This window comes from Dama dama, chromosome 4 (genome assembly GCF_033118175.1).
Source record: "Dama dama isolate Ldn47 chromosome 4, ASM3311817v1, whole genome shotgun sequence".
Lineage (NCBI taxonomy): Eukaryota > Metazoa > Chordata > Mammalia > Artiodactyla > Cervidae > Dama > Dama dama.
The window spans coordinates 41365755-41379644 of NC_083684.1; the positions used below are offsets into that span (position 1 = coordinate 41365755).

Below are 13890 nucleotides of genomic sequence, written 5' to 3' on the forward strand. Positions count from 1 at the left end.
ATAGCCTTTATTCCTCAATCCTCCCATACATCCATGTGTGACTTTTTTCTTATGTTTTTCTCTAGTATTTGAATCTTTTATAGTGACCATGTATTTTTTATGTATGATCGGGGGGAAAAAGTAACGTTCTTTTGATTGTGGAAATAGTTTTTCAAGGCTTCTCCTTTTCTCCTCTGTTTATAGATGTCCTGCTTAGCAGAGTTATTTAAACCTGAGGGCCCTGACTAGAGGTCTGGTCACTTGCCAGGATTGTAGGCAGGGTGTTTAAGTATATATATGCATTTTATCAGGGCAGATTTACAGCAGCGCTGCCTGGTTTCCATATGAAACTACCATTTATATCCTACATGTCATGGTTACTGATTTCACAACAGTCAATTTTTCTAAGCCAGTCTTGGCCCAGAGCTCCTAAAGACTTACCTAATCATCTTATCTTATCAGGATATCTGCTACCTTCAACTGAAGGAAAAAAGGGAGAACTCTGGAGTTTCTATCTTGCCTCTATCACTGCTTGGTATCCAAAGCACAGAGCAGATCTTCGAGCCTTAAGACACTGGATCATGAGAAAGATCAGCATGTCTTGTTAGAGCTTCAGGCCAGGTGATCACTCCCCTTGGAGGCTTCGACTCTCTCAAAACTAGTGAGAACCCGACACATTAGTCAGCTTTGCTGATTGTGCAGCTTCTCTTTGCCTAAGTTTGAGGTGAAATGTCAGTAGAAAACTTAGAAAGAAATGAATCTGGAGTTCAGGTAGTACTCCCTCTACTGGGACCACCTAGCTTGGGGGTCTTCCAAGACTGTTTCTTACCTAGATACAGCTAAAAGATAACTACAGACAGTTTTCTGGAAAATCAGAAGGCCTTCTCTTCATATTATCAGCAATTGTTTCTTTTGATGGCATAAAGAGAGTGTTAATGTTTGAAAGCTACTGTAAAGAGAACTCAATAAATAACATCCTGCTTCTTTCTCACCCAGGATCAGCTGAAATGCAAGTTTCTCTGAATGCACAGGGCAATGATTACTCTCAAAGCAGCACTAATTGCTGTTTTCTCTTCCTTCCTTCCTCACTTATGCCTTCAGTCAGTATTAGGGCAGCTTTGTTTGTATTTCTGTACTTACAATAGAGCCCTTGATCATTGTGTTCTTAAGGCTCACTTTTCTCAGCTCTGTTCTGTATCTCCCAGAAGTAATTGATAGAGGCAGTCCTAACAAGGTAGATTCTAAGCTTTTTGGTGCTGACTTGGGTTTTATTTATTTGGGGGGTGGGTAGTAGAATAAGAGATTTAGGGGAATTGCAATAGCCCATAAAGAAGTGACATGGAGATATTTGAAAATCAATGATTAAAAACAGAAACTCACTAAAATCCAAGTTTCCCTGTAGGTCTCCTCTATCATCGCTAATGTCAGCAGCATCTCAAGTCAAAGTCATTTGTGAATTTCATTAACATTGCTACTTCCCTTTTCCACATTAAGATAAATATAAATAAATAAATATACCAATTAAGAACAAAGCAGTCCCTATGAAGCCCAGCTGGAACCCACGAGGATTCTGCCTGTTCATACAGGATGCAGTGTGTGCAGACTGCCTCTCCTTCCTCTGACCTTGGAGTCTAATAGAAAGTAAGTCTTACGGCTGAGAAACACTTGAAAATGTAAGATTTGCTGTCTTTAGGGTTAGGATTTGCAAAGCTGGTGCTTTCTTGGTGGGATAGCAGATGCGGGTTTGCAGTCGTGCTCTTGTCACATGGCAGCTCTGTGATCTGGGACCATATTTTTTACCCTTCTGTTCCTCAGCTTCTCCCTCAGTAAAATTAGGAATGATAGTATTAATAGCATCTACTGCAAAGGATTGTTGGAAGCATTAAACAGATGAATGCGTGTAAAGTGCTTAGGCCCATGCCTGACATATTGAAAACACTCATTAAACGTTAAGAATTTTTACTACCTTTGCTACAAGATTTTAATTTATTATGATAGGTAAATATTTCATAATCCAAATGGCTTCTGGCAAGTACAGTTAACTGTCACTAAGTATAGTTTATAGCTTTTTTCCTTCCAAAATGAGAATTAGAGAACAATGTAAGTAAATATATTTGCCTGATTTTAGTGTTTGAATATATTATTTAGATCTTGGTTTAAAGAAGCAGACAGTAGGTACCGTACCGCCATTCTTACAAATCTTCAACTTATTAGTCTAACCTTCTTTTTTCCTCAGGCCTGAGTAACACTCACTCACTTTAAATCTTTATAGATGTGTTGGGGCTTGTCCATACTTAGCACAACTTTGGAGCTTTAGAGAAACTGAACATTATGTTGGCATGCTAGACATTATCATTTACTCTAATTACAAAGACAACCTGGCTCTTCAGTTGCGTTCGCCATACTTCCTTGATTTAATAACCAACTTCCCCAGTTTGTGCAGCTTCCTGGCTTCTTGGAGCTGAAATGATTGTTAATCTCCATTATAATGAGCAGTCTCTAATGTAACAACTGAAGTATCTGCTAGAGGGTAGCAGTCTCCTTCTCTCCAGGGTCAATCTTTCTTCTCTTTGTGTCCTTGAGCTGCAGCAGGAGAAGACAGTCACGGGCTGGTGATTATCTTTTTGGAATTGGAAGGAAAAGTTCCTTGTGCCTTACCTCTTCACTATCATTGTTCTTTCAAACTAGAGCTTCTTCCCAGGTTAATATACATTTTACCTTTTTTCTAGTTTTTAAAATTAATATGTATCTGTTAATTTCTTTGAACATCCTTTGTGAAGAATCAAGAAGCTTGTCTCCTTCCCAGCTTACACCTCACAGTTAGTCCTCAGTGATAATCATCCCCTCCACCCACCTTAAGTAGTTAGTTCTCATATATTTATACGAAAAATGCTTTCACAGATCTCGCTGTTAAAATTTCTGCACATTATCTACTCATTCCCTGTAGATTGGATGGAGGGTTAACATCCACATGCACATGCATGCATGTACACACACACATGCCTGCACTCCTTCTCTTCCTACCATTTCCCTTTCACAGTTTTTGGCTAAATCACTGGACAGTGTTTGCTGCTGACTCAATGAATATTATTCGTGGCTACACCTAGTTCAGTTGTCCTTTCTTATGTATTTGCTTAGTTTTCTATCAGATAATTGCTGTTTTTCCCCAAATGATCCAACAGCTCTATCAAATGCATGTCATTATTTTGTCCCATCTTTGTTCTCTTTACCCATACTTCAGCCTTGGATATCTATATTTTTTTCATTCTTGTTGATCAGTTTATTCCTTTTTTACTCCTTGGCTATTAACTGTAGAGAGATTTCAGGGGGAAGATGCTTGTGGTCATTCTGTTACATCTGATTGAAAATTATTTTTGCATTTTCACCTCTAAAAGAGGCTGTTCCATTTTAAAAGACCTTGCCCCTTAGCACAGATTTTTAACTTATATTTTATTTATTTATGTTTGATACGTTACATGGTTCAAAATTAAAAAAGAATACAAAGATGCAGAGTTAAAAAATCCTTTTTATCTATCCCCTAGTTACTCCTTTTCCCTCCCTAGAAAGAACCAATACCATTGGTTTCTTGTGTATCTGTACAGAACTATTCATGAGTATTTCCCCTTTGTACACAAATTGTTGAATTTTTATACGCATTGTTTTGCACCTTGCATTTCACTTAACAGTGGATCTTAGAATTTATTCCATAAAAGTTCTTTAAAAGCTTCTCATTTTCTTGTGAATATCTTTCTGTGTCTGATTTATTTTACTTAACATAGTTCTCTCAAGGTCCATCCATGTTGAAAATTTAAGAGTTTTCCTTTTATGGATGATTAGCATTGCATTATATTTATTTACCAATGTGTTCTTTGTCCATTTACCCATTGATGGACATTTAGATTGTTTCTGTGTCTTGGCTATTGTAAACAATGTTGTAATGAACATAGGCGTGCACATATCTTTTTGAGTTTGTGTTTTTATATTCTTCAGATAAATGCCTAGTGGTAGAATTGCTAGGTCTTATGGTAGCTCTATTTTTAATTTTTTCATGAACCTCCATACTGTTTTCCATAGTAATCATACCAATTTACCTTCCCACCAGCAGTACATGAGAATCCCATTTTTGCCACATCTTCTCCAACACTTGTTATTTCTTATCTTTTTGATAATAGCTTTCTGACAGGTGTGAGATGGCATCTCATTGTGGTTTTGTTTTATATTCCCCTGGTGATTAGTGATGTTAAATATCTTTTCATGCATCTCTTAGCCATCTGTCTGTCTTCGTTAGAAGAATGCGTATTCAGATCATCTGCTCATTTTTTAGTCATTTTTTTTTTTTTTTGCTATTGAGTTTTATGAATCTTACGGTTTTTAAATAACAGGTCTTTGAGATATAATTCATATTTCATACAATTCACCCATTTAAAGTGTACAATTCAGCGCTTTTTATTATACTCACAGTGTGTGTAACCATCACCGTAATTAATTTTAGAATGTTTTTATCTTTCCATAATGAAATTCCATATCATTAGCAGTCAGTCTCTATTTCTTACCCAACTCCCACAGCCTTAAGCAACCACGAAATCTACTTTCTGTCTGCAGATTTGCCTATTTTGGACATTTTTATGTAAATAGAGTCATACTGTATGCAGGCATTTCTGTTTCTACAGTTTTCAGCAGAAATTCAAGTGAGTAGGTGGTTTTCCAAGTTGATGTGGGTATTTTGGGAGCTAAGTTGTTACCTACTCAGGAGAGTAAGTTAGATTAGTTTTAAAGTGGGGATGACTTAGCAGATTTCCAGGAGAGAGTTAGTCAGCAAAGATATTTGGGATTAGACTATCTTTCCTACAATGTAAAACCCTTGTGTAAAGTGAGACCTAAACTACCGTGACTTTCCAAGGTCTGCAGATCACTGAGCAGTATGCTAAGGGATCATCTTGAAGTCAACACTGGATCAGAATACAGTTCTGGCTTTGTAATGAAAGTCTTTGGGGGAATAAACAGTTGTCTTACAAAATTGACTATCTCTATTTTGTTGCATAATTACTTTCAGTAATATTTTTTCAGTTGGTTAATTTGCCTTATCCTATGCTTTGCCTCCAAACACAGATCAGAACATTTTTATGAACTCTTGCCAGATCTGGTTCACCTTTGCCTTCTGTGTATCTTATCTGTTCCACCACATCTCAAAATGTCTAGTCATTTTCCTGTGATCAGAGCAGGAGCAGGTATCTCTCACACAATCATTTGGTCCTTATTGCCAAAGGGGTTGATGTGTCATGTTTCCTTAAAGCCTGGACTGACCCAGAAATTACCCCATTTTTCAGATTACAAAGGAGGGGCCAAGGGTTATAGGAAGGTTAAGGCCAGGTTTCCTCAGTTGTCAAAATTTTAAAAATCTTATCTTTTAAAAAAAAAAAAAATTGTTCTGTAGTCTTAACCATCGTATGTGCTCCTCTTCACTGCTTTGTGTAAGAGTAAGGAAGGAACCAATGTTCTCTAGGGATTTATTAATTCATAGGTAGCAACTGTATCCTAGAAGGTAAATTCAAACAGAGAGCCATTTGGCAACCCTTAGTGGAGCAGGCCAGCAGGAAGATAAACAATCGCTAACCTGGAACTGTGGGAAGCAAGGAAACTGTACTGTGCTGTTGGCAACCTTTTTATGAAAGATTGGAAGAATTAAAGCTCCCTGGTAGAACTACAGGTCTAGCATTATGGGAAACTTTATTTTTTTAACCTGGATTGTTTCTTTAATCTTAAGAAAGATATATTAGTATTCCTTTGGGTGAAAAAAAATCAAATTGGTATAAACGTAAAAGGATATTTATTGGCTTATGTACCCTAAGGTTCTAATGAGTAGAAGTATAATTGGATCCAGGGGCTCAAAGCGTGATGCAGTTCTCTTTTCCTCCTTCGTCTCTTGGTTTGACCCTCCTCTGTATTGGCACCATTGTGGGGCAGACTTTCTCCCAATGATGGTCACTGGGAGCTCCAGGTTAATCACTTCAACAGGCAAAAACAAGAAAACAAAGAGCCGAAATAACCATCCACACAAACACACAAACTCCAGGAGCTCATCTTCCCTAGTAGTTCCAAAATTGGTTCTAGAATTGAGTCTCTTTCCTCATTCCTGAACCAGACATTGTGGTGGTGATGGGATGGACTATCCTAAGGCACCTTTGATATGAGTTAGTTCACATATGAAGAGAGAGAAAGTGGGTCATTAGCCCCACTCAATCAACATAGACTGAGAATAGGGAAGGAATATTTCCTAAAGGAACAACAGGTGTCGTTACCAGAAGAGAGAACTGATGCTGTGTGCAACCAAAGTCTGTTTGCTACAGAGAGAAAATCAAGAACTCCCTTGGGTTTTGTTTCGTTTTTTAATTTCGGCTGCACTGGGTCTTCCTTGCAATGCACTAACTTCTCTAGTTGTGGTGTGTGGGCTTAGTTGCTCTGTGGCATGTGGGATCTTAGTTCCCTGACTAGGGATCGTACCTGCACCTCTTGCATTGGAAGGCAGATTCTTAACCACTAGACTACCAGGGATGTCCCAGTTCACTTGGTTTTGAAGTATACAGCAGGGTATGCTCACAGAAGTAAATAACTTCTCTGCTAAAGATTAGTGAGAGAAAATTAGGCATAAATGACAGAAGAAGGGACTCTGGTATATTACAGAGAAGCTAGATACAGATATATTCAGAGAAGCTAGATACAGATCAAAGTTTTTTAGAGCAAATCCCCTTTCCCCACCGATTTTCGTTATAAAGGTATAACTATATTCCTAAAAGGAGACAGATCCATGGAATTGCTAAGTTGGGAACTTCTGATGAAATAGGAGTTACGGTTGCTACAGATCTGTAATATGTACTAGGCTTTGTGATGACATCAGTGATAGAACACCTGCAGATGTTTCTTTTTCCTCACTATTCTTTAGAAGTACGTAACCTCTCCCCAAACCTTCCCTCACCCCAAAGTAATGGAATTTGTGTTTATATAGCTTTGAGACTAGGGTTTTTATTTCTGGTCCTGTCTTAGTCTTAGCTCCCTTCTTCTCTCAGCCTTTGTGAAGTTTGCTTGCTGTGGGTCTGGGCCCAGATAGTGTTACCTCTACCGCAGATTCCACGTCTAGGTGTGCTGTGTGAAGAGAGGGTGTCGGCAAGTACCAGGAAGGAGGAATCCGGAGCAAACTCTTCTCTCCTGATCAGGAAACTCAGCTGGGTCTCTACTCCTCATCATGCCCAGAATTTGCATTCCTTATTTCCTTATGGAAATTGCTCTCATCATTGTCAGTTTTACAGAGAAAACTCATTCTAGGGTAAAGAACTGCAGCAAAGATAGGAAGCACTGCTGTGCTTCAGGCTGATGGATTGGCAGGAGTGATACTAGACTTAGAACCTTACTGACTCAGACCTGAAAGACTCCCTCCAGGGCATTTGATCGAGTCTGTTCCCCTGCTGTGTGAATCCTTGCTATGTTATGTAATCATCTAGCCTCAGCTTCCAGAGTCTAGAATCCATAGGTCATGGAATGTCAGTGCTGAATGTGATCTTAGAGATCATATAGGGCTGAGACCAGAAGAATCCAGGAGTGTGAACTCTTAAGACCCATGTTCTTTCCACTACCAATGTTGTCATTCCAAATGAAGGGCAGCCCTTGCTGGTGGAATTACAGAGGTGGATTTAAATGTCTCTGTGAAAAAATAAATAAATAAATAAATAAAAATAAATGTCTCTGTGTTCATCCCATCACAAGCTGTCTGGGCTTACTTTCCTTTCAGTGCTAAACAGTAATGAATCCTTTCTTTCCATTTTTCACCCTAGGGGTTGCCCTCCTCTCAGACGTGTACCCTGAGAAAATCTTGCCTGGCCTGCTGGCTCAGTATGACAGCAGTAAAGACAGGCACACACCGGAGACCAGAATGAAAGTGGGGGAAATCCTGATGCGAATCGTCAGGGCGTTGGGTGAGTTTTCTTGTTCCAGCCTCTGAAATGGGTTCAGGGAGTCGTGTGGCTGTGGAACCAAAGTCTGTGCACCCTGGAGGCTTGTTATGCTAGCAAGGGGAGGACAGTCTGGGAGCTGGGATGAACTATTTAATGTTCAGCGATTTAGCAAATGTTCAGTGCACACCGAGAGATGGGCCCAGTAGTGCGCGTGCTCCTGCAACTGCTTAGTCTCCTCCCCTGAGCTATGTCAGGGCCTGATTTTCCTCAGAGCTGGGACGAGAGGTTTCCCACTTGCTGAGCAACAGTGAGCATGAAAAGAAGGGGAATGTCAGACAGAGAAGGAGGGGTGCTAACTCTGGTTAAATGGCTCTTGTGTACCTGGTTATCTACATTCATGATATCATCTGATTTTCCCAAGACATTCTCTAAAGAGGCTGTTGTTAGGTCCATTTCATAGATGAGGAAACTGTGGCACAAAGAACTTCAGCAATTTGTTCAAGACTCATTCAGCTGGTAAATAGTAGTGCTAAGAATTAAATCTGCTGGCCCTTCCCTGGTGCTCCAATGGCTAAGACTCCACATTCCCAATGCAGAGGGCCTGGGTTCCATTCCTGGTCAGGGAACTAGATCCTCCATTCCCCAACTAAGAGTTCACATGCCGCAACTAAAGATCCTGCATGCCGCAACAAAGACCCAGTGCAGCCGAATAAACAAATACTAAAAAAAAGATAAGAAGTGAACCTGCCAACTCAGAGGAAATTGCTCAAAACCACAACCATGAGCTGAGAGTATTAAGACTGTGGGCTCCAGAGTCACATTGCCTGGGATCAGATCCCAAGCTGCTTGCTAGTGGCTTTTGATTATAGGAATGGTTCTTGACCTCGTGATGCCTCAGTGTCCTGATATATAAAAAGATATTAATAATACTTAACCTCATATGCCTATTGTAAGGGTTAAATTTTACTCTTCACTCACTAGGGGAAGATTTTGGAAAACTAACTAGCTTTTTTGCCTCTGGTATCACGAAATCTCATTGAGTTCTTCCTTCACCAGTACGTCCAAGGATTTCAAAAGATTTCACATAGTCATGTATCATGTCTATGGATATAGCCATTAATTTTCCTAATTTCTGGGTGACCCTTCTGGCTAAAGAAGATAGAACTTAGATCTCCAAACACTTAAATTCTTTCATAACTGAAAGGGAAATCTCATGAGAGTGAAATTAAAAAGATAATTTTTTTCTCTCCTCTGAAGAACGGCCAACTTTCTATATTTGCCTTTGTCTTAAATATGGGTCTGAAACATACCAGGCAAGTGAACCATTATGAGTGATGATTCTCTCACAGTAGGTGTGAGTACTCAGTTTAATGTATTGCAGGATCAAATGCAACTTCCGACTTCCATTTGTGTATAACATTGTGACTGTCGATCTCAGGAAGAATGTGTCTGATACATAGGTGGCATCAGAAGAACATATCTTTTCTCTGAAACTTCTGGTAGACCTCTGCCATTGGGAAGATAAACACTGAAAATGCACAGTTCTTTGTCTCCATGGGCCAGTCCAGATCACTTCCTGTGGTGAGAGTGAAAGTGGGGATGAAGAACTAGGTTGAGTGGGAGACAGGTTTTGCTCCTCCTTACATGTTCCTATAATTAGCACAATTTCCAAAACCGCCTTCTGGCATTTCAAAGCATATTCCATCAGTGCTCAAAGTTCTAATCTTCCTGATGTCTATTCCAACAAGTACCCAGCCGTAAACATTGCCTTAGCTTTAACTGCTACTTTCTAATTCACTTTACCAACTTGTCCAGGTGCATAGATGAGATGGCTTATTGAAATCCTTTAAGTGAAATTAAAACCCATTTTTACAACGTAGCCAATATCCTTACTTTCCTATTGGTGTGGAAATCCTTGTGACAGCCCCTTTATAAGATTTCTTTAATAAGTACCCTGATTTCCCAGTGGTCCAAGCCTTGTGCTGTCCCCACCCTCCAGCTCTTCTTTGCAGCGGGGAAGTTCCGTGAGAGCATGAGACCCACAGGTAGCAGCCAGGTGCTGTCCACCACCACTTCCTCTTGGCTTCAATTCTCGAACCACCCCTGCTTTTCTTCCTGCTGCTAGACAATGGTGAAAAGTCAGCTGGAGCTTTTTTTTTTTTTTTACTTTCCATTAAAACAATTGAAGTATTATATGCATATAAAAAAGTATATAAAGCACACTAATTTTAATAGTGTGGTTTTATTATTCTTTACATATTTACCACCACCCAGATCAATACAGAGAAGCTTCTAATAACCCATAAAGTTTCCTTTTTTCCCTTCCTAGTCTATACCTGCCCCAGAGGTAAGCACTCTTCTGACATTTTATCAGCATTAATTTACTTTGATTGTCTTGTGAATCTCATTTTAATGGAATTAAATCCCCATATTTCTAGTAAGTTGATAGATACAGGCTCTTCGGTAAAATTTGGGTCAGATTTTAAGGGGCAAGAATATATCACAGACTATGTTGTGCCTTCTGTTTCCTGTTGTCTCACATTTCGAGGTGTATGATGTCTGGTGTCCTCTTTTAGTGATGTGAAGATTGATCAGTGATGTTTCCCATAGGATAGATCCGTAATAAACTTACCCATCAACCTTCCCTCTGTTGGTTTTAAGTAACCACTGGTGGTTGTTGCCTTGATTGTTGGTGTTATTTCATAGAAGTTACCTTTTTTTACACATCAGGAAACAGCTTCGGAGAGGGTTACTAACTTGCCTAATGTTACACAGCTAATTAGTGATGGATCCAAAATTTCAACCCAGACAGCCTGACTCCAGACCCAGTCTCTTACCCACTGCACGATACTGCATCCTGAAAATTTTCCCATGTCAGTAAGCATCTTTTTCCTGTCATTAACATGCACATTTTCCACATCCTCTATAATTTTTAATGATTGCATGATAATACATCATTTGAATGTATCATAATTTTTTTCAACTGACCAGCTTACAGTTGTTCTGATTTTTCACTATTATGAATTATATTAAGACGAATATTCTTATAGCTAAATCTTTGTGCAGACCCATGACAATTTCCTAGGAAAATTTTCTAAAAGTATAATTTCTTAGAAGCATGTGCATATTTTTAAATGTATTTATTGCTAAATTGTCTTCCCAAGAAATTGTGCCAGTCTGTATCTTAATGTTTGAGAATATTTGTACCTTCATCAGCACTATTACGCTGTGTTATTTTTATCAAACAGATATATAAAGAAATGCTATTGTTTTTATTTCCATTTCTTCAATTGATAGGGTTAAATAATTTTCATAGGCTAAATTTTTGTGTGTGCGTGTGCATATGAATTGCTTCTTCCCATCCTTTCTTCATTTTTCCATTGTGGTGTTGATTTTGTTATTTAATTTGTAAAGCTTTGTATACTTATAGATCTTGAACCACTAACATTTATGTTGTAAATATTTTCTTTGGGTTTACATTTTAGTTTTGTTCACATTTTCTGTTTAACTTGTTTTGAATTGCAGAAGCTTTTTATTTTGATGTAGGCAAATCTATCTTTTCCTTTAAGTTTTCTCTCTTACAGAGAAAGGCTTTCTTAAAGCAACATCATATAAGTATGAATCTATATATTGTGTTGGCCGAAAAGTTGGTTTGGGGTTTTCTGTACAATCTTATAGAAAAACCACAAATGAAGTTTTTGGCAAACCAATATTTTAATCTCTATTCCTTAACATAGAAAATATGGTGGAAGAATTTTAGTTTCATTTCCTTTTTTCTCCATTTCTTCTTTTTTAGTTTCATTTCTTTTGTTTAAAGAACTATTTAGTTTTTTTATTGTACTTTTAGAAATTTAATCTTAACACATTGCTAAATTACCAGTCACTCCAAATGTTTCCCCATCTGTTTCCTCTTATATGGCCCAGTGTCAGCAATAACCTGTGGGTTGTTATATGTCATTGCATTTTTTAAAACTTCTTTTAAATGTATAGAATTAACTAACTGTGCTCAAGATATTGAATTGATAATTGGGACAACACCTGGCAAGTGCAATTAAAGCAAAAGGTATTGAGTTCATCTGTGAGGATATTTCCTTCTGAGATTGCCTAGTGTTATTCCTGATCTGTTGTAGACTACACGCCTTGCTCACGTATGGCAGATACAGTGTATTCGCTCTCTCCAGCAGAGGTGGACCAACACTACCCAATTCTTTGTTCCTCTAGACCAGTGAGTCTCAAATGGGGGAGTGGAGGGAAGAATTTTGCCCCCCAAGGGACATTGGCAATGTTTGGAGACATCTTTAGTTGTTATAGCTGGGGGCAGGGAGGATGTTACTGGCATTAAGTGGGTGGACACTAGGAAAGTTTTTTATTTTAACATCCTGCAGTGCCCAGGACAGCCCCCTGCAACCAAAAATGACCTGGCAGAGAATGTCAGTAGGCCTTCTGTTGATGTGCCCTGTTGTAGAGCTCCTGTTCCTGCTTCATAACATCACAGATGCATTAATTAAATCCAGGACTGCCACATAAAATTGTGCAGGTTGTTCACAGATTCGGAAAGTCTGAGAGACATCACTGTATGAATGGCATGCTCTGGAGCTGTCCCCATACTCAGCTGTGCAGTCATCCTCATGGCCTTAGCTGAATTCCAGCTTATCCCCCATCTCAGTTGCAACCTAGATTGCCCTCTCACTGGAGAGAGTTGGAAAAAGTTATTAATTCATTTTTGTAATGTATTTACAAATCCTTTTGCATGTGGGAGGTTCTGCACATGGCTAATAGTATGTATTTTATATGAATCTTACAAGCATACTTTTTAGTGGATAGCCTTTTCTGATTTTTGCTAACTATAGGAGCATGTCCTTATTAGAGCTTGTGACCACCTTTGAAGCAATTACATATGTCTCTTTTTTTGCCTTCTATTTACATTTAATGAACCATAATAAGAACTAAAGTGTAATTTAAAATTATCTCTTGTATTTAGGGAATATTTTCTATCCTTTGTTTATATTTATTTCTCATTCTAAGGAAAAAGGGGGAGATATAAATGGAACTGCTTTTTACTCATTTGTGGCTCTCATTTCAATCTCGAGCTTGGATCAGAAGTCTTTGGTGGAAGAATAGTTTCCACCTCTGCCTGTAGTAATGCCCGAACATTCTCTGAATGCTTGTTTAATTTCCTGCTTTTGTCAAGTTCTAAATCATATACATTCCTGAGTTATTTGGTAACTCTTCCTAATGCTCGAAGTTGGTTTTATTTATCTTGAATATGGTTATTTTTTTCCCTTAATTTGGTGCATAGAGTCATCAGTGTAGTCCAGTTTAAAAATAGTTTTTGAGTATGCACTGAATGGTGGGTTCTGTGCCTGAGGCTGGAGATAGAAACACGGAAAATCCACAGTCTCGTCCTTCAAGGAGCTTATAGTTTAGTCAGAGAGGTCAGCTCATACACACATCGTTGTGAGGTGACCTGCTAATTTATGGTGAGGCCTGTGTGGAGTGTTGTGGGAGCTCAGAGGAAACAGTCTCATCTGTCGTTTTTCTGCTTAGACCCTGCAGTTAAATGTGGCAGAATGCTGTGGGGTTACATCAGTTCTGCATCGTTATCAAACACAGCAGGTCAGTTTTTGAACAACAGCTTTTGTATGTCAGCTTTCAGAGATTTTCAACTAATGGCAAAGCCTGATCTAAAGTGAAAAAGTATGTTGAATGTGTGAATAATTGGATACCAGTCTGGGAGTTCAGTATTCATAGATTTCAGCAGCAATGAATGACTGTCAAGTATTAGAGTTTACATACTTGGAAAGGAGAATTTTTCAGCAAAATTCAGCAAATCAAATGAAATGCTTCTTGCCAAGTTTGCCTAGGTTAGCATCAGTATAGTTCAACAAATACTTACATTAATGTGAATTAAAAATATTAATCTGGCCAAAAGTAAAAGTTGTAGCTCAGGCTGAATAATTTTTTT

At 38.5% G+C, this 13890-nt stretch overlaps 1 protein-coding gene across 1 annotated transcript in view; it reads left to right on the forward strand.

The window, feature by feature from the left end:
- TANGO6 (transport and golgi organization 6 homolog) overlaps positions 1-13890 on the forward strand; it is a 177672-nt gene that overhangs the window by 94677 nt on the left and 69105 nt on the right. The window contains exon 15 of the mRNA XM_061138812.1: positions 7806-7946. Coding sequence (XP_060994795.1) covers positions 7806-7946 — 141 coding nt within the window. The remainder of the gene's footprint in view (positions 1-7805; positions 7947-13890) is intronic.